Source organism: Lagopus leucura, unplaced genomic scaffold, assembly GCF_019238085.1.
Source record: "Lagopus leucura isolate 7727_CA_CO unplaced genomic scaffold, USGS_WTPT01 Super-Scaffold_100159, whole genome shotgun sequence".
In the NCBI taxonomy this organism is placed as follows: Eukaryota; Metazoa; Chordata; class Aves; order Galliformes; family Phasianidae; genus Lagopus; species Lagopus leucura.
In genome coordinates this window covers 24,380,007-24,401,150 of record NW_024962335.1, presented here as the reverse complement: position 1 = coordinate 24,401,150, position 21,144 = coordinate 24,380,007, and the positions used below count along the sequence as shown (strand labels likewise).

General features: G+C 39.1%; 1 protein-coding gene across 6 annotated transcripts in view; it reads right to left on the bottom strand.

The window, feature by feature from the left end:
* Positions 1-385: 385 nt before the first annotated feature.
* Positions 386-21,144, bottom strand: part of CALD1 (caldesmon 1) — a 185,508-nt gene continuing 164,749 nt past the window's right edge. For 4 of the 6 annotated variants that reach the window (XM_042889442.1, XM_042889447.1, XM_042889443.1 and 1 more), the window contains 9 exons: positions 19,230-19,413; positions 17,275-17,415; positions 9,315-9,358; positions 9,134-9,212; positions 7,246-7,383; positions 6,168-6,263; positions 4,103-4,186; positions 3,744-3,777; positions 386-2,047 (listed from right to left, as the gene is read on the bottom strand). In XM_042889442.1, the coding sequence (XP_042745376.1) occupies positions 2,016-2,047; positions 3,744-3,777; positions 4,103-4,186; positions 6,168-6,263; positions 7,246-7,383; positions 9,134-9,212; positions 9,315-9,358; positions 17,275-17,415; positions 19,230-19,413 (832 nt within the window). In that variant the 3' untranslated portion in view covers positions 386-2,015. The remainder of the gene's footprint in view (positions 2,048-3,743; positions 3,778-4,102; positions 4,187-6,167; positions 6,264-7,245; positions 7,384-9,133; positions 9,213-9,314; positions 9,359-17,274; positions 17,416-19,229; positions 19,414-21,144) is intronic. The other 2 variants (XM_042889445.1, XM_042889448.1) reach the window with 1 other exon arrangement.

The following is a 21,144-nucleotide window of genomic DNA, read 5'->3' as shown; positions in this document are numbered from 1 at the left end:
CACATCCCCCCTGAGCTGCCTCACCCAGGGAAGCAGGAGAAACACTGCAAACGCTACAGCTCACACAGAGAACATTTCACAACGCAGATGCCATGCCTGAGGTCAAGTACCTGCTTTTCTAGGCATGTTGACTTCTGGATGTTGTCTCACACTGGCAAATGTGATAATTAAGATAATTATTTTATTTTTCTCCCTTTAAGAATACATACAGTAAAGCTGATGATTTCAGGACATAGCTGTCTGGTGTAGGATGTGTACGAGGTATATATCAGGAAATGCATCCCTCGAGCTTCATGGCAATGACGCCTTGTTTCACACGGCCTTAGAGGGGATTCCTATCTCAGTGACAACTGTTGCAATTCCTACTCATTAACAAACAGGGGGCTGCTGATGGAAATATTCCATTTATTGTGAATGCGGTTTCAGAATACATTGTTTGAACAAATCATCTTTATTGCAGCTATCAAATGTATTTGAAAGACTCAGAAGAGTGTTTACAAAACCCCCAAACAAAAAACATGACAACTCATAGACAATGTCAGGCATAGTTTCACCCCCTACAGATAACTACACACATCTCTATGTAAACAAGATGTTTCAGCCAAGCAGGGAAGCTCATCTTTGGGTTCTTCTCTGTTACTAAGAAGTCAGATGCTGTAAGAGATGGAAGTGGTGAAAGGGAGATCCCGCTAGTTTCGATGCACAACAAAGCTGTTAACAACACACTAGGGGGCTACTTCAGCTGCTCAGTTTATGCCATCCATACACTGTAGGATGTCGATGCTAAACTGTATGGCATGTACATTCAAACCCAGCTGACATCATATAGCCACGTGTTTACTATATACAAATCAAAACGTCTGTAAAGAAGATATTTGGGAGAGAGAGTTAAAAAGAAGCACTACAAAGATAGAGGTTTACTTCATTTAGGTGGACCTGGTGTACAGCACTGATGAATGGCAAGATCTAGTGTGCAGTCATTTGAAACAAGCTCCAACTGTGCTTTATTTCATTTTTTAATTATGGTAGTTTTATATAAATTAAACTACAATGTTTTATACAAGTGACCTATTTTTGACCCTCTATACCCTTACCTTTTCCTCTTTTAAAAACTATAACTTTCTTTTTAATTACCCATTCCTGGGCAATTGACATTTAAATTTTTTAAAACTTATCTTGCCATACCTCTAATGGCAATTATGAAATCTTACTACAGGAAAGTGTGTGATTTTGTCTTTATCTTTTTAAAGCTGTGATATTGGCTAATTATGTATGTTTATTACTAAATATAATACTCTAGCATGTATTAAAGCATTCTACTGTTAGTAGTGCCTTTAGGCTAAACTTTGTGAAGCTATGTGTGTATATATTCTAAGTTGCAATCAATTACTAGTCACTAACAACAAAAAGAAATATCAGTACCGCTGTCAGCTAACATAATCATCCAAATTTATGCATTAACTTAAACTAGAATGGAAAAATTGATACTTTAAAAAAAAAGTACAAAACAAAAAATTAAACAAGCTATTGATGCAGTATTTCTCATGACATGGGCAACTTACAGAAAACATTACATTGTCAACTAAAGATATTTCTTCCATGCCTCAGTCTAAAGTGCAGAAGGAAAGACTTCTGTATTCCAAAAGTAACCATTGTTTTCATAGGTTTACTGCACACCTTTCTTGAGCAACTTCACTTTAAATGCATTTTGGGTTGACCTCTTATGCCAGCTGAAATCACTGTTCCGATCCATAGTTAGTTATGACTGTCAGTAGGAGAGTCTGTATATTTCACAGCATGGGTTTCTTTAGGAATAGAGGTTCTTGTGCAAAGGCAGTACTATTATGATGAATGTCTAGATTGACTATTAAATATAGTGCTAATATACATGGTTTTAAATGGGATAATGCAAAAAGACATTTTGGTAAATAAACATAAATATAAAAAGAACAATTTAGCACTTTTTCTTTCTTTTTTTTCCCCCGACTGATTGGTCCAGCATCTTTAGTAGCCTTCTACGGTTCTTTCTCAAACTGTCTCAAACCTGCTGAGAGAAAGAAAGATTAAAGATGGCCTGAAATAACCCGAACGTACCTCTGAACTAGAGAGGGCATGACTAGATTTACACACAGCATAGCATGGCAGAAGGCAGGACATGACTGGGATGTTGCTGTGCTTGGGTATTGGGCTCTTTCAGAGATGGTTTCCAAGAAGGCAAGCAGGTTTTCACTGGGATGCCTCCCTCATCTCCAGCAGTCCTGGGAAGCAGCCCAGGAGCTTCCCACCACAAAGATAGTGCATTCTGCACCCAGCACATTACCTTTCCCAAGCCATGCATGGGTAGCTACCATAAAAAGCTACAGTGCTGGGCACACACAGTCCAAGTCCACAGTAAAACAGAAATCCAACAGTTGAAAGCCTTCTGCTGCTGTTCCTCTGCTGAAGCCCTCATCTCAGCCTTAGAGAAGGGCTCAGCCTCGCTGCTTCTACTCAGCTGGATTGCTCCTGTGGGGTTTCAATGGCACAGCTATGGGAACAGAGCTGCACTAACACTGAGCAAGCTGAACACTACAATTTGAAAAAGAAGAGAAGGTGGAAGTCAATTCTATTTCTGTGAAGTTCCAAGCTGACAAAAAATCATCCATAAGCATAGCATAGCTCTTGCTTTACAGATGAAGGTGAAGAAGAATGTGTAAAAAAGAAACATAGCAAAAGTTTTCTACATTTGATCATTTCATTCCTAATGAAAAAAAAAAATAAAAAAAGTTAAGGGATATTGCAAGGTATCTTAATGCTGACCAGTAAATCTCCATTCTTCCCAAGTGGTCCTTAGGCACATATATTTCCTCTAATTGGTTTTCTTTGGAGTGTTTTAGATTAAAGCAAAAATTAAAAGAGTGCATACAAGCTAGGAGGAGAATTTCAGTGACTTCTTGACCTACAACTAAGTTGTTTCCTAGACTAGTAATTTCAGCATGACAGTAGTAAGGCTCTTTTTGTCTTGCAAAGACCAATGCACAGCTCCAGCAAAAGCAGTGACACTGCTGAGTGCATCTGAGCTCCATCCCCATCAGGATGTGCCAGAGCAGATGGGATTTGTGACCAGCAAGGTGAATTTTCAAACACTAACACTGCAGAGTTTTCAGCAAGCTTCATTATTGCCCAGTGGCAGTACTTAAAATCAGATACAGGGCTTGTTCTCAACAGTGCTGAGATCTTATTACTATTGCTATTACTATATTACTTATTACTATACTATTACTTTTGCTCAAATGATGCGGCCACAATAGCTTTGCTTTTTGGGTTCTCCCTTTCCACTTGTGAAAAGTATATCCATTCCCTCCGCAGCCTTTAAAAGAGCCTTTCCCAGATGCCTGGTATTTGCTGCAATTAGTTAAATGACCATCCCATTCATCAGACATCTCAGTTTAATGATGCTGTGCAGCTATAGCAACCTTGATGCGATGTCACTCGCACAATACTTGCAAACATAGCTGGAGAGTTTCTTGTCCTCAGGCCTCCCAGATGTTTCAAGCTTATTTCTCAAAATGGTAGCCGTATTTTGGAGATACTGCAATGAAGCTTTTTTTCCCCTTTTTTGGCAAAGGAAAAGAAAGGTGGTTTTTTTTTCATCAACGTTAACAGTTGTAGTGTTTTAAAAACCCGGAACTGTTGTGTCTGTACAAAAATGTGCCAACATTTTTTTCTTTTTAATAGGCAGATGAATTATTAGAATTACTTACCATTAGTCTCTGATTTTTTCCCCGTAGCTGTTACCTGTTTGAAAAAGTAATAACCCCTTATTAAAGTTGAATGTGGAAAAAAGTTATTTATAATAGGGGGTAAAATCATCCCAATTCTAAGGGCATAGTTCCAAGCACAACTCAGTTCTTCCAAATAGAAATATAAAAGCTATGTGCTATCTACAGCTTATGGTGCCTCACTGAACTGCACTTTTATAGATAAGAAGGTACATTAATAACACAAGACATGTAGAGGTCTAATTCCAACTGACTGACAGTATGGCTAACAGTGCCTCCCCCACCCCACAAAAAGCCTCACACAGAGACATCAACATTTTAACCATGTGCAAATGTGTTACCTTTGAAGAAGAAGCAGCTGGCTTTTCAACTGACTGCTTCTCCCAGAGATTACGTTTGCCGGATACATCTCCTGGTCTTAAATCCTGGATTTTTAAATTAATGTCAGAGAACATAACAAAAAAGCTTTAGTCCAGGTTTATCTTAATTTGATAAAGGAAAGGTTAGAATGTGACTTGTTCACAAGAAGAGTGGAGGACCATCTACAAATAGTAAATGTTATATTGTTCATCAAGTATAAATCTCTTCTCATTTGTACATGCTTAAACACCAAATCTTGCTGCATCTATTTGTTTTTTCACAGACAGGCTGTAATGTATTGCTTTCATCCCAGGCAGTACAATGAAAAGTTACTTTTTTAAGGAAAATATAATTCTTTGAAATAATATTTCAGTTATGGAGGAATTCTAAGGAAGTTTCTCTCAAGTACGTTAAATCAGAATCAAAATATTTCATTAAAATAATAATTTTAAAATGGAGTTATATTTTCATTCAGCAGATCCTTCTCTGCATTCTTAAATAAACATTTCAAGATTTAACACAGTAGTCATTCATGTCCATCTGAATTTCCATTGTACAATGTCCATTGAGTTTTTTGCACACGAGGACTTCTAACTTAGCATAGAAACACGCTGAGTGATGCACAAATACCTCTAAATGGGGTGTTTGAGCCCAGCAGTGAAATCATAGATTAACCAGATATGGTTAAGACCTGAAGAAAGCGAGTTCTGCAGTAACAGAGGGAGAACGAGATAGCAAAACTGCAGTGGACTGTTTCCATGTCTGCTCTCAAATACTTCAAAATATTTATTTATTGTGAGGGAATGTGGCAGGGAATTATTTAGTAACTATGGAATTGTAGGTTTCCCTTTGATTTAGCCTTATAAAAAATAAAAACCACACAGATATACACCATTCTTCAAGGTCTGTTACAGACAGATTTACCTGACCAACTTAGAAAAGAGACCCACAAAGAAGAGGAGGAGGACTGCAGGTTTCTTCAAGCAGAGATATTGAAAGAAGAAAGAACAATCTATTGAGAAAGAGGGAAATGAAGACATGGATAGAAACAGTTGTCTGAGGAGAAAACTAGAGGTTAATTTTATGTTATCTAAAAGATGAAACTTAGAAAATCTGGAGGCAGATTCTGTACTGGCTTTTTTTTTAATTGCAACACTTGCAATTAAATACAGGCACCATAATGACTTCTTTTTTATTACTTTCCATGAAGACACAGTCTCTATGCAGCAATCAGTAAATACAAATTTAAGGGACAACACCACAAACTGCAAGTTCTTCTTTGGTACAAATAAGCACATGAATGAAGAAAGCGTATGTCAAGCTGCATCTTTTGTAACGGGCAAGTGAACTAGCAGAAATAAACTACACAGAGATATGGGAAGAAACCAGTTACTTAATAAAAGACCAAAGCTGAATCATTAACACAATGAATGATGTCTTTCCATTCCCCGTGGGGAACTGTACACCTAGTGCCTCAATTCCTCATCTCTGCCCTTACCTACCCAACAATTACCTGTTTCTGCTCCTTTCCTTATCTACACTGCTGCTTCTCATTTTCTTACTTTACTCATTTGTTCACATTTTCTGCTCTCATTCTTGCTGAAGAAATAGGCAGGGTAAAGGGCCTTCATTAGGAATGACATTTATGCCCTAAAAGGATTACAGTATTTCAGCTATGTCTACAAAATTACTCGGAAGATTTTTATGGGGCAAAGGCCAAAGCACAAGTGTTTCATTCAAAGTCTATGTCTGGTAATTCCTGAATTAACAAGGCCTTCACAGACAGAAATGTCCTTCTCTGCTAGGGGAGCACTGTGTCTCTAAAGCAACTCTCAGTTTTAAGATCTGAATCACCCCATTCCCTATCCTCTTTTCTGACTGTCCAAGAATTAACAGTGAGAGGGCCACCGTGAGCTTCTAAGAGAGGATAGACAGTAATGTTCCTCTAAAGATCATTAGTCAATTAGGGAAGCACCTAATTAGAGTCACCACCTCTGTCCCAGGAGAGAACCCAGCTACTGAAGAGATTGTTGCAGGTTAACTTACAGAAGGTTTTGGAGCAGGTGATTTATTACCCTCTGGGGTCTTGGTTAGCCATTCGTTGATACGACTGGAGACACCAACTTTCAGTCCAGCAGTTTCCTACAAAATAATAAAATCTTATCAGAAGACTTTCAGAATAGCTTTTGATATATTTTGAATGGTTTGGATTCAAAGCAAAGCCAAACATCTTTAATATAGAAATCCTCACTGAGGTTACGGCTGAGAGTCATCCTGTCTACTCTGAAGATACTGCCGCTATGAACTACACAGCACTGCTTCCCTCTAGTTTTCATTGAAGATAAATGTGGTCTGACAGAATCATTTTTATTTTAAGTGCTAACTAAAATAAAGCCAAAAATAAACCTCAGACACAAACATTCTATTTCGGTCGTAACTTCAATCTCTAAGGAGAAAAAAAATAGCCTAAAGAAGAAAGGACACCAACAAGTTATTTTGTCTAGATTTTTGGTTTGTCAATCATTTTTTTTTTTTTTCAAGAAACATATAATAGAGGAGTTAACTGGGCTAAAAGTTCTATCATTTGAAGAAATCTTTAAAGATTAGAACAAATTATCAAAATTTCTTCGCTCATTGTAAGTATCCTCCTTTAGTCTATGGCTTGGCTTTTCAGCTGAGATGAATTGTCATGAGCTCACATAAATTTATAGAAAGGAAATCTGGCTTTAAGAATTTATGTAGAGTAGATAAATGTCTCACAAATGCTTCTATCCATGATCTATAAAACATCAGTAGTTTGTCTGTTTAATCCTACTGTGCCCCTAAAAAGAATCTTTCCCAACACAAAGAATTTCTTTGTACCCAGCTTGAACTACCCAGATAAATTTGTCTAAGATATCTGATGTGACTTTGGAATGTCTCATAACTTAGCACAGTGTGTCACTAAATTCTTCAATTGCACTCAATATTGCAGCAACATCATTCTGTGGACTTCTGACGAGTTTAAGATCCTTTGTGATATTCTTCACTACCAACAGAAGCAGACAGGCTTGCTCAACATGAACTGTAAGATAAGGCCCATGATATAATTTTGTATAATCACCACGTGAACTTAAATACATACCTTATTTGGTGTTCCTGTTCCCCCAGGTGATGAAAAAACATTCCCTTTCTCCCACATGCTCTTGATATTACGGACACCCTCAGCTGGAACAGGAAGGTCAGAGGCTGCTGGTTTGGCTGGTTTTGCAGCCTTGTTGCCCTGCAAAAGAATTGAGGCAGTTAGCATTAAGAGCCAAATTTGCAGTAAGTGCTGTGGAATGCAGTAGCTGTAAGTTCGAGCAGTAACCACACAAAGATGGAGAGAGGAGATCCTTCTGAAAGATGCCGCTGAGACTCTTTTTAATTTGCCATTGGTCAGGCATCCTTGACACAAGAGTCTATGAAAACTACAATAATGCAGACTTTTCCATTTCTTACACTTCTAAAGGCTGCAGAAAAGCACTTATCTGAATGTAACTGCTCCAATGCTTTGATTTGTCTTCTTTTGAGTCACACCACTCAAATATCACAGAATCACAGAATGGCCAGGGTTGGAAGGGACCTCAAGGATCATGAATCTCCAACCCCTCTGCCACATGCAGGGCCACCAACCTCCCCATTTAATACCAGACCAGGCTGCCCAGGGCCCCATCCAACTTGGCCCCAAACATTTCCAGGGACAGGGCATCCACAACCTTTCTGGGCAGCCTGTTCCAGCACCTCACACTCTCATAGTAAAGAACTTCCTCCTGATATCCAACCTAAATATTCTCTCCCTCAACTTAAAGCCATTTCCCCTTGTCTTGCTGTTATCTACCCTTACCAGTACCCATACCAGTATATCATACTTGACATACTGTCAGTCTCTTTCACTGACATCAATAGGGAAATCGTTATGCAGAGGAGACTTCATCATCTGTCATTAGATACGCTTTAGCTGCCCCAAACAATTTAAACTCACAGCTTGTGATTGCAGAGGCAAATTTAAGTCATTACATTATATTTGGAATTATGTCAGCTTTTTAGGAGTGGGCTGGGTGGGTGTTGATTTAGGTTTTTTTGGCAGTTTGTCTTTTGCATGGTTACCAAAGTAAGTAGGTCAAACATAGCCTGTTCCTTCTCTTCAAAATTCTTGAACATTTTTTATAACGCAGTTTTTATAAGAGGAGAAACTTACATGGAGCTATCAGCATAATATCCCTTTTAATAATCTTTTTATTCCCATTATACTTATCACCTCAGTTCTGCTGCATTAACCAGTGGCTTGCACATTATTTGTACTCACTGACTTACAAAAGTAGTTCATAAACAAGCAAATAAAAACCTACTTTTTCTTGAACTATGAAAATAAAAAAATACATATGCTGGTTTAAAAGAACATCATTAGCTGTTCTTTGTCAAAAATACCTGGGGTTGAATCCTACTTCATTATCATTAACCTCTTTCTTCTTTGTTACTTCATATCTTCCTAATTCACTGAAGTGTCTCTCTCTGCTCTAGATTTTCACTCTGAAGTAGCAGTAAGCAAAACAGGCCCAGTTCCTTGGTCCCCTAAATAAGCCACTAAGTGACCCCAAACAAATTAGCTCAGGATGACTATCATCTCTCTGCTGATGGACTAGGTACACATATCACTCAAGAGATGCTGACTGAATCCTTCACGGGCTCCTCCAAGCTTACGAAGCAGACAGTATATTTTGTAGCCTCAAAGGGAAGACAAGAATCAAAGATTATGTTTAATTGTATATATACAGGTTAGGTATTGGCATGCCCCAAGCATTTTGCTTTTGGAGTCTCTTTGAAAAGAGCTTCTGGTAAAAGAAAAGGAAAAAAAAAAAAAAAAAAAAAAAAAAAAAAAAAACACCCTGATATTTTTAAACTGATATTTTAAAGTAAAATATAGGGTGATTATTGAATCTTAAAAGCCATTAGTAAATAAAGTCATTGATTGTGACCTGGAATTAACTTACCACAACTGCACTAGTGTATTGCTCAAGTCTACTGTCAATCTTTGAGACAACTGCTGTCGGGTGGGCAGGTTTCATACCACTGTAGGTAAAAAGAGAATAAAATTATTATTTACTCTGATTAAACATTTTGACTGAATCTAAAATCTGTTGGATTTTTGTTGGTTTTTTTTTTTTTTTTTACCTTTTCTGAGCAGATTTGTTCAAAAATTCTGCTCGTTCTTCTATCTATAAGAGAAAGAAACAAGAGTTACAAATTTAAAGGTAATACACAGGCAACTGGTACAAGGCCAGAATAAAACACCATCTTAAATGACAAAAGATCAATCTAAAAGAGATGAGTTTCTACAGAGATCACCACAGACACACACAGAGGTTTGTAATTGGGAGCCTCAACAGATGCATTAAGAATGGATATAATTTTCTGCATTAATGTATTTGTATTGTGTGTATTCTGCAGTGTTTCATTTGTAACAAGAGTTTAAATTCAGCAATGCAGAAAGGAAAGAAGTTTATAGAATCATAGAATTGTTTAAGTTGGAAGGGACCCTTAAAGGCCATCTGGTCCAACCTCCCTGCAGTGAACAGGGACACCCACAGGTAGATCAGGTTGCTCAGAGCCCCGTCCAGCCTGACTTTGGGTGTCTGCAGGGATGGGGTATCCACCACCTCTCTGGGCAACCTGCTCCAGTGCTTCAGTATCCTTAGAGTAAAAAACTTCTTCCTTAAATTCCTTCATTTCAGTGGCCTTGTTCTGGTCATGCTCCAATAGGTCCTCATCTGTCCTGTACTCCACATGACTGACTCCACACCTGGATGCAGTACTCCAGGTGAGGTCTCACCACTTCAGAACAGAGGGGAAGGATCACCTCCCTCACTCTGCTGGCCACACTTCTTTTGATGCAGCCCAGGATACAGTTGGCCTTCCGGGCTGTGAGAGCACATTGCTGGCGCATATCCAGCATCCCATCTACTAGGACTCCAAGTCCCTTTCTGCAGGGCTGTGCTCTGTCCTTATGAAAGGGGTTGATATCACAAAAACTGCTAAATTTCTGCATATCTTCTCCACATGGACAGGTGTATGCCTCTTGAGGGAGACAGCAAATTTAATAAAGTTTGTCTGAGAGATATCAGACTTGTCCAGGTTTAGAGCTCAGCCACGTACTCTTCCTCATGCATGTTTTTTCAAGACATCAACAATCTGAGCTCAAAAAAAAAAAAGCCATCAGACTTCTCATGTTCAGCAGTGTCACTGTGGAGTTGATACCTGCCAGCTACTACTGTACAAACTGGTATCTTACATTTCATCATTTTCTATTCCACATATAGGAAAATATCGTAGCATTTCCAGGGAAAAAGAATCATGAAGGTATCATAAAACTAATACCAAAACTCTTGAAAATTTGAAAACATGAAGACTGCCTCCCTAAATGAAGTTTTAAAACATCCTATGATAGAAAAATATATTTGCATTCCGGGTCAGAAGTACTTTAAAAAATCAACTTCCTCAAGTCTCTTCCACATCATGTTGTTCTATTTCTTGTCTAGGCTCTATACTTTCATGCAAGAGTACAAAAACATGCCACTCCAGGAAACAGAAATGACTGTTAATTAGCCTGGTCATACTCCTAGGGATTCCCTGTTCTCAGTATCTGTTGCCCATTCTCAAATCACTTTAACATTGACAGTGAGAGCCCTTCCTTTACAAGGTTCTCCTTGGTGCCCTTTAGCATTAAAGCTGTATGAGACTCATCAGTCATACACCAACCCCATCAAAGGGCATGCATGTTTTCCTTCTTTAGATCATATGACCAAAAACTCAGGTGTTTCACAGCAGTGTAGAATTTGCCCAATAACACAACTGGAAAAACTCTCCAGATAGTGTCACATCCATCTCGAAAGCTTCTAAAGCTTCTAAAGTTTTAACAAATACATACAATTTACAGAGTAATTTATAAGAGTTTTAGTTACCAATAAAAGATCTCAATGCAGTCCGAGGCAGAAAAATGGGCTTTTGCTTAAACATGCACCAGCTGTTTCACTTCACTTTCACAAGATGGCAGCAATACACCAAAGAGGAGCTGCAGAGCACAGCAGCACACATGCACACAAACAGGGACGCAGATCAGCAGCTCTTCCCATTCCATCCTCACAGTGAGCAAGTTAGTTTTTTCCCCAAGGAAACATAATCAGCGTTGCAATAAAGCAAGTAAATTTGATTAAAAGCGACTAGATGGATTTATGATGCTAAAACACATCACCTCACCTCACCTCACCTCGATTATAGTATAGTATGAAAAGTTTCCCAAAAGCACTGATTTCTGGGCCATAAACAGCAGTAACCAAAATACGCGCTGTGTCAATGAGAGCTGTTGGTTTCTCCCGTTCTCTGCATGCAGGGGTAAATCCCACAACTGCATCAGTGAAACACTGGCTTGTAGGAAGAGCGATAAGGAATATCCCAACGAACCAGAGCTCCAGGTAACAACACTATAAATCAATTACAGCAGCTTCTAGTTCAGATCAACTCAGATTCCACTTGAAATCTTACAAAAGGGACAGATCTTAAAAGCGTTTAAAATAAGCTAAACACCAGAGTCTATAAAAACTTCTTCTGTTCATAAAGGAGAGACATTTCCATACAGCAGGAAAACCTGGCTGGCATGGGTGCTAAGAGAACAGCCTATGGGGAAGAGGGACATGAATTATTGAGGTCATGGTAAGAAGACATGGAATTATTCCTTACCCTCTGGAAACAACACTCTGAGCACTTGCTGTGGTATCAAAAATAGGCTGTGAACTGCTCAGAACAGGAGGATAGGGAAGCAAACCAGAAATTAAGTTAAATGGGAGAGTAGTTAGGAAGTCACTGTGAGAGCTGGACATGATCCTCTTCCTAAGGAAGCATGTGCCTTGTGTGGACAGGTAGCATTTTCTGCACATTCAGATAAGGGCTTGTTTTGTAGAGCATTTGCCTCAAAGTTCTGCATGCCATGCACAGGAAGAATATATTGCAAACACACCTGTGCACACAGATTCATTCAGCATACAGCTCAAATACATTTAGACTGCATAGCAATATCTAAAGTTTATGTACTACTGCACAGCACACAAACTCCATGCAAATAATTTTAAATGTTTGACACATACAGTGAACAATATTACAAAATAGATCTGTAAGACAAACAGGGAATGCAAGGTGATTATCACAAGATGTGATAAGAAGTAAAAAGAATCTTGTAAAACACTTTGGAACTGTGTTTTGTCACCATGGAATGCTTTCCAGACCTCTAGCACAAAACACACATACTTTGAAAAGTCCACCTGCCAGTCTCTAATTAAACTACAGAGAAAAAGAACATGGGATCTCATGCTGCATCCCTCCCACCTAACCTTGGTTCCTTGAAAGTTTAGCATTTAGTCCAAACTACTCATTTTACCCTCTATAGTCAGTGCAGAGACAGAAGATCTCACCTCACCCTAAGGAAGTTTGGACCTGCTTGTCCAAGAAGGCTGACTTCTTAGTCTATCAACTGCCAAATAAGCCCAGACTGGACAACAAAATGTTTAGATGGATACCTTTTCTTCTGCTGGTATATTTAGATGAAATGAAACCCTCTCCTGCCCAGGAACTAGCTCCTGCCTACAGCTTGATGATAACTGTGTGTCAACAAAAGTACCCAGCCATTTAACTGCATCCCTACAAAGCAGCAACTTGCACCATGGTTTCCATCCTATTCAGTGCTTCGAGGTTCCCTAATCACGGCAGCAGCCATCAATGGACATAAATGCAAAACAAACAGGTTTACAGCTGACTGGGGCCTTTCTCAACAGGGACAGCACACACAGGTGGCAAGAAGTAAATTAAGCATGATGTTACACAACAATATAGGTATGTATTTATGCACATTAAATATTTTATAGACGCATTTTGATCTCTGATGTGCAAGAAGTTGCTTATTAAAAATCCAATTTAAGTGTGGGAGTCAAAGTGTGCTCTGTTCCATCTGTACATCCTCCAAGAACAGAAACTGAATGAAAAAGGAATGAGTTAATACACAGTTTGAGCCAATGACATGGGAAACACGTACCATCTAAATATTTCCAGCAATGTTTGTTTCTTGCATAGTTTTTAAATGATTATTAGGAATTTAAAATTGTGTATTGGATACTATGCAACAAGATTTATTGTAAACTGACATACTGAAAAATTGTTTTCAGAAAAAATGTGTCAAGAAAGAGAGGGAAGAAGAAACACGCATAAAAACAGAAATCCCTTTCTTATAATTTCATCTCATGTCTCAGAGATAGAAGAATCTGGTGGAAATCCACTCTGTGTGATACCTGGTAGTCTCTGGGAGTAAATAGCTTCTCCCAAGCTTTGCCTCTCATTCTCTTTTGCTTCTTTAAGCTGTTGGGCTTTTTTCCCCACTAGCATCTGTGCAGAATGGGACAACTTACTCCAGTCTACCTGGCAGATTATAGTGTTGCTATCAGCAGCAAAGAAAAGAAAAACAAGCATCACAAATCCTGCCCTTGCCCCACTCTTTTCCAGCTGCAAGAACAAGATCATTTCCTAGAAAGCGCTGATTGAGAGAGTAATTCTTTCCAGCCAGTTCTCAGATAGTGAGCAACAATGAGATATGAGCAGACAGATCTTAAAAAATAAAAATAAAATAAAAAAATCTCAAGCCTGAGAAGTCCTGTTTCTCACTTAGTTGCCAGTGCTGCTTTGTGGAAAGCTGGCTGCCACATCAGCCCATGCATGGCAGGAGATGTCTGCAGCAAAAGCAGGAGATATCCCCAGGCTTCTGGCCTCCTGCTGCTGCTTCCTCCCCTCAGTACCTAATTGCCTCTGCATTTCTGTACTGGTGGAGATCTCTACCATCACCAGAGGAGAATCAGTGCTGAAATATCCTATTCTCTCCTGATTAAACTAGAGATCGAGATGTCAATAATGCTCTTTCCGAAAGAAAACATGAGAAATTAACCTCTCTAAAACAGAAAGGAAAACAATGAGTAGGAAATCTCATTCTTCTACTGCAGCACCATTTGTGAGAACTAGAGAGAGCATAAGATAGAGTGGATGAGCGAGCAGCAAAGGCTGTCCCAGAGACTCTTTCCTTTGCTCTTATGAAGACCAAAAAAAACCAAAAAGAGAGAAAGAGAGGAAGAGCAGAATCAGCACAGAGGTTTGGTACTGCAGCTAGAGCCTATGGGGAATCCAAAACCTTAATAAATCCAAGTTACTCTATCCCTAAACTAGGAATGAATCTAGCCTACATTTACTTTGCATCCTTCCTTCTTACTGTCATCTCTGAAAAAACCCAGCCCCTGTGCCCTCTCTGGAAAGACTCCATGCTTCAGCACTTGCAACTCCCCTAAAATTAACTGGCAAAATCCCTGAGGGTACCATGTCAGTCAACACTACCTCTCTTTTCCTATTCCATTCACTTCAAATTTGGTCACCTAGCTTCTAGGGCCAGCAGAGCTCTAATCCATCCCACATCTCAGACTCCTGTTTTGATCATGACAGCAACCAGCTGTGGTGCCCTCTGTGGTTCTGCTGAAACAGCGTCTAAGCTGTTAGGGAAGTATTTACTTAACAGTTAAAACAAAAGGAGTTGTTCAGTACCTTAAAGACTGCGATCTGTTATAGGCCAAACTAGATAACCACAGTAGTACTTTCTAAATACATGTATTTATATTAAGTCCATGTTTATATCTTTACGTATGTAAACTGTGTAATCCATGGAGATGAATTATGTATCTTGGTCTCTAAATTCTGAGTCTGCTCATCATGCTATTCCATGCCTCGCTTGATGGATTAATGCCCTGTCCATAAGATGATAATATACCATACTATTTTCAGCCTCTCTCTCTTCTTTCCTTTGTTCTAGTGTTCACCTGGTAAAAAACACATTCTGCTCTCTTCACCTAAGTCATTCTTAGGAACTTCTTTTTCTTCACTAAAGTTTACCACATCAGAAAGAACACAGGAGAAAAAGATCTAGGAGAAGTCAGAATGTGCACATGTATCATACAGTCTTCTAATACTGAGCCTCACCTTTTTCTTTCTTAATTCCAATGGCCCACCCACAATTGAGCATTTATAGCTCTCACATGATTCACAACACATCCAACCAGAGGATACATTTATCAAGGGAGAAAATACATGCCAGATGCTTTACCAGTCAAAAGATAACTTGGTCAGTGCAGTTGACTTGGTCAGTCAACCAAATGAAAAGGCTATACACTAACCAGGTTAGGCCAGCTGGAGAAGTCTGTCCAAACAAAAGGTGATTACAGTTACTTTTTTCTAAAAAAACAGAGTTTGGCATCAGGTTATTAAAACTAGATTATTTTCTCCTTAGCTATTGACCACAGAAGGCCAAGAAACTGTTTTGGGCATGAAGATCAACAGTAGTACATACATATTCTGGCCACCCACAGACACCGGTCTGAAATATGTATAGTATCACCAATTTCCAGAGAAACTGAGAGAAAGAAAAGCATGTGCAGAGTTGCATATATCAGTTTTTGTAACAAAAAAAAAAAAAAAAAAAAAACTTCTAGCTATGAAGCTATAAAAGCAGCAGCAATTATCATAATAAAAAAAATGAACCTCAAATACTTAACATTTGGAATATCCCAGCCTTCCTCTAAAAATACTTTTAGTAGCGTCAATCCAAAAGTTCTCTGAAAGCTATGAACCTCCTGCCAAATCCACTGTTTTGTCCCACTCTCCCCCAAATTATGATCTGTATCTTGCTATTATGCATTTTCAAGTATAATTTTCTCTCTTCTGAGTCATCTGTGAACTAAAGCTCCAAATGTATGTCATAAAAGGCATCTTAAGAAACAGAAGGAAGAAAAAGAAGCCCTCTCAGGAAGACTGGGAAGAAGCTGTGCAATTATAGTGTCCATTCCTAACACAGTCTTTTGCAACCAAAATTGCAAGACCAGGTTTATCTAATAGAATAGAGTTGTGAAGTTTGGCAACCTTCATTTACAGCTGTATGTGTTCTGTCCTCAAATTTCAGGTTCAGATGTGCCTGAGGAGTTAAAGTCAAGTCCAGCCAAAAGTATCTGGCTACTGTATTTGCTGGAACAGGACCCAAAACCATATAGGACTGAAGCTCCACATCAGTTTGAAGAGTGAACATGGTAAGCAGAAATGTCATTCTGACAAAATGCAGCTTGCCACTCATTAATGGCATTTTTTCATCCCATGCAGATCCAATTTATGATCTGATGCAAGCTCCTACCTGACAACCTCCTGCCTGGTTCTTTTTCCTCCTAGGTCCTACTAAATGGTCCTTTCTGACAGACATTTTGGATTTTTATTTGACTAATACCTCAAAAGCAAAAAAAGAAAAAGATAGGTCAAAATGATAAAGAGATCTGTAGTTTGGGCCTGAGCTGAGAAGGAGACTAGAATAAATACCAAAACAAAATTCCCAATAATTTCATTGGCACCAAGATTTCTCTTCCATGCTGAAAGATCATTTCAATGATTTATTTGACATGCAAAATAATACAGGCCACAGAAGACCACTTAGAAATTCCTGCAGCAAGAGAAGGTTCTGTTTTGTTTTTAAATATTATGTAAGAAAATGACATTGAGCACACTATTTCCAGACATTGTTTCAGAGGGGGGGATTAGGCATAACATAGACCTCCCATATGAGACAGTTTCAACTAATGATACTTAGGCTGAATATAATTAAAAGACAAAGTAATGTGGCAATGAAGAAAGTAATCCTGGATATGGAAGAAGACAAAGAACATTTGTGATCTTTTCTGTCCCAGCTCACCAATCAGTTCTACAATAAATTGAGAAATTATTATAGTAACACAACTCTGAGCTCCCATTTCCTCTTGAAGGTGATGAACCTTTTTGGACATTACTGACATTATTGGGTAACTCCCAGGCTAGACAATTTTTAGAAAGGGTCTCTCATCCTCAATCATGCCAATGAATGAAGTCTTTCAGCTGCAGGTTTTAGGCTAAGACCTATTTCAAAGCATTGGCCCACGTATGATATCAAGTATTTCCACAGTGCTTTGGTGTTGGGTAGTTGGTTTGGACTACAACACCCATTAGTTTTTCAGTACTATACAGAAGTTAACAGGGAGGCTACCTTCAGAGATGAACCTTTAGGACTGAAACATTTAAATGGCTTCTTTTCTTCAGACACGCCATCTTCTGGTACTTTCTGACGTTTCTCAGCTGCTTCAGCCCTTCTCCTTTCAATTTCTTCTTTCATCCTCTTCTTTTCCTCCTAAAAAGTATTAATTTATTCTTTCAGAAACTGCATCACCATTACAAGGCTTTGCTGTCCTGCAAAAATTTATCAGATTATCTAATAGATTTTTTTTATGCTAGCCAAAACAGTTCAGTGAATGCTGTCTGAATGCCAGTAACATGCTGGTGACAATACATCATAGTATTAAGTGAAGAAGACAATTACTCCATGCTCCTTTAATCTCTCCTCACAGTCCTGTCATCAGATTTACCGCCAAATAGTGTCACTTACAGAGAACAAAGCACATTTATAAAAACATTATTTCATTAAGAACTCAATTTCAGAAACTTAATGTTAAATTTTCGCAATGGTGTCTGTATTTAAAAATATTTCTGAGGAACATTTAGATGAGCTGAAAGAAACAGCAAACAGGTTTTGAAGTGAACTAGTCAACCAGCTTGTACAGACTACTATTTGTCTAAAATGGTGTAAGAACGAAAAAATCCCACAGTCTCATTTTGCTTCCTAAATTCAGTTTCTCTGTACCCTCAATTTTCACCTTTGTATTCTTTTTCTCCATCTTCTCTAGCAATTGTGCCAAGGTTAATATTTAATGTGGAAAAAATTGATAGAAGCCTAAAAAGTGAAGTGCTTGAAATGCTTATAGTTTCCCCTCCAGAGAGACAACAGGAGTTTTTACTTTCAGAACTGCAAGTTGAAGCACAACCACTGTGAGTGCTGGTTAGCAGAGTCTTTTTTTCACACAGTAAGTCACTGTGCAATTTCAGCATCTATTTAATTCTACAGTAAAGAGCTTAGCATGTTAAAGCAATTGGCATTGATCTACTAGCACTATTATTATTCTTCCACCACTTGTTTTCCAAACAAGTAAGATTCCTTAATGATGCACCAGAGATTTTAAAATTCTATTTATAAAGCCTCTTGGCAAAGGAAGCACAAGCAAACAGATGTGCTTGGGTACTCAATATTTAAACAGGCAAAAATATCTTCCTAATGAGATCTTGCCCATCATAACTGTATATAACATTAGCATTCCAGTTCATCTGCAGCAGATGAATTTTTGCCACATCCTTTCTAATTCAAGTTGTGCAACATCAAAGAGACACTGAAAATAAATTAAGAAGTCTGTGGCTATAAGAGTCTCCAAAATGTTACCCAGAAAGAGTATAAATGTGCAGCTGCTGTAGATGGCATCCTAACTAATTAAGACATTATTAGAGCCTTGTCTTCCTTGAGGCTAAAACTGCAGTTTTTCTTCGTATCCTGAATGTTTTACCTTGGGTTCTCACTAGAACGTCTATGTGATGTGGTTGACTGATACGAAATACAGCATGCTTGCAGTTAAACCTGTCGGTTAGAGGAATGGGGTAATTTTAATGCCCATGGCATATTTGTGATATGGTCTATCCATTGTGATAGACCATCTCCTGACACAGGCTAAGAAACAGCCGTTCTGATAGAGTACATGATCCAAATAGAGGGCTCAAACAAAGGACAAAACCGGAATCAAAATCCACCAGCAAATCCCCACACAGACCTCAGGCAGCATCAGGTTCACGAAGGAGAAGCACACACTGGTCTGTAGGTTTGTTTGAGTTTGGTCTTGCTTTCACTGTCATATACTCTTTCCTCACCTATGTGCAAGTCTCCCATGGTATCATTCTGCCCTTTTGCTAAACAAAGATTCATCCATATCCAACCTCACTAACTGCTTTGTACTGTACAGATACTGTTGTAAAGAGTTACCATCTAATCTGAGGTGAGTGGAAGCAAAGGAGTTACAATGAGGAATTAAAATCAGAAAGCAATACTTTCTCCTGTACACTTACCTCCTCTCTGATTTTTCTCTCAGCCTCCTCCTGCTTCTTCTTCTGCTCCTCTTCCTCCAGGATTTTCCTGCGCTCCTCCCGCCTTTTCTTCAGCTCATCCAGCTCCACAGCTGCCTCCTGCTGTTTCTCCTTCAGCTTCTCAGAGCCAGCCTCAGCATTTGCAGCTCCTTTCAAGTTGGAGCGGCTGGGAAAGAAAGAAAAGACGAGGTAATGCACCACAAATTTTCTCTTCCTGGCCAGAGCCAACCTGATAACCCACATTCACCAGCAACACAAAGATACTCCTTGTAAGATCTTTTACTCCTTGTAAACTCCATCAAACTCAAAGCAAAGCATTTGGGGTAGGAGCCAGATAGGTCTGGACACTTGGAGGAACATGTTTCCCATCCACTGCCAGTGAGGAAGCAGGCTCATGTACTCAAGACAGGGGCTGGACCATCCTGCCTGACATCTCAGATTCCCTCCATTTTCATCACAACTCAACAACTAAGCTTTGTATATTTAACATCTCAGGTAACATCAGCAAGATGAACCTTATCAGCATCTTCATGAGGAGACTGAAGGCCTGCTCTGAAAGTAATGCCTCCTAGTTTAAGATGATGGTCCATGACATCAGAGGTAGGTTTTGATGGTATGGCAGTAGAGGTTGAACCTTCCTGACAGTGTTCCATTACATCTGCAGTCATGTGACAGGTGGCAGCAACAGGGCAGTTTGACAAAATGGCATCTGATACGGAATTGCCTATGAAGCAAAGGTGTCACCAAATTCCTCCATGAGGAAAAAACGGCACCCACTGACATTCATTGATGCTTGCTGAACATTTCTGGAGACCAAACTGTGGATGTGAGCACAGTGAGGCGGTGGATGGGGCATTTCAATCATGGAGATAGTGACATGAAAAACAAGCCACATTTGGGAAGCCATGCACAGTAGTCACCCCACAAAGTGAAGTGTTTCTTGATCAGCACATCCACACAAATCAGACCAGGGAACTGTTCATGGAGCTGAATAAATGTTTCAATGCCTTGGTAACAATGGATGCAATGTTGGAATATCACAAAGTTTGCACAAAGTGGGTCCCAAAAATTCTCACACAAGAACAGAAGGAACACCATATGCAACTTTGTCAGGACCTATTGAACAAACAGCAGACTATAGGCAATGGTTTTTTGAATCACAGTATTACTGGTGATGAAACTCGGTATCACCACTAAAAGCAAGAGTCAAAGCAGCAGTTCATGCAGTGGCAATATCTGAATTCACCATCAAAGAAAACGTTCAAAATCCAGTTCTCAGCAGGTAAAGCAATGTGTACTGTCTTTTGGGATAGGAAAGGGGTGATTCTTCTGGATTTCCTGGAACCCAGAGAAACAGTGAACTCTGACCGCTGCGTCACAACTTTGAAAAAGCTGAGGGCTCAAACTTCCAGGGTCAGGCCAGAGAAGAAGACAATCTTTCTCTTGCAGCATGATATCACCAAGCCCATACCAGTTTGAAGACATAAGCACATTGCCAGTCTTGGCTGGACTGTCCTACTACACCTACTGTATAGTTCAGATTTGGTACCTTGAGACATCCAACTGTTTGGGTCAATGAAAGGTGGACTGCATGGCCATTTTCCTAGCAAGTATCTTTGGGGACCAAACCAGATACAGAAGTAAACAGAGTGGTGAGACTCTTACCGATTCAAAACATAAAATGCTTTTAAAAGCCTAAAAATGTTCCTATGTAATCTAAAGCACCTATCACTTGGACTCAGCAAGCTTGTATGAATAGAAACGTTCATCAGAACTTCTGCTGACATTTTCCAGGGAAAATATGCCTTCAATTAAGGAAGTGGAAATTATTTGTTAATGACAACTTTCCACAGGAGAAAACCCTAAGTTTTACAGCCAACTCTAATATGAGAGACAG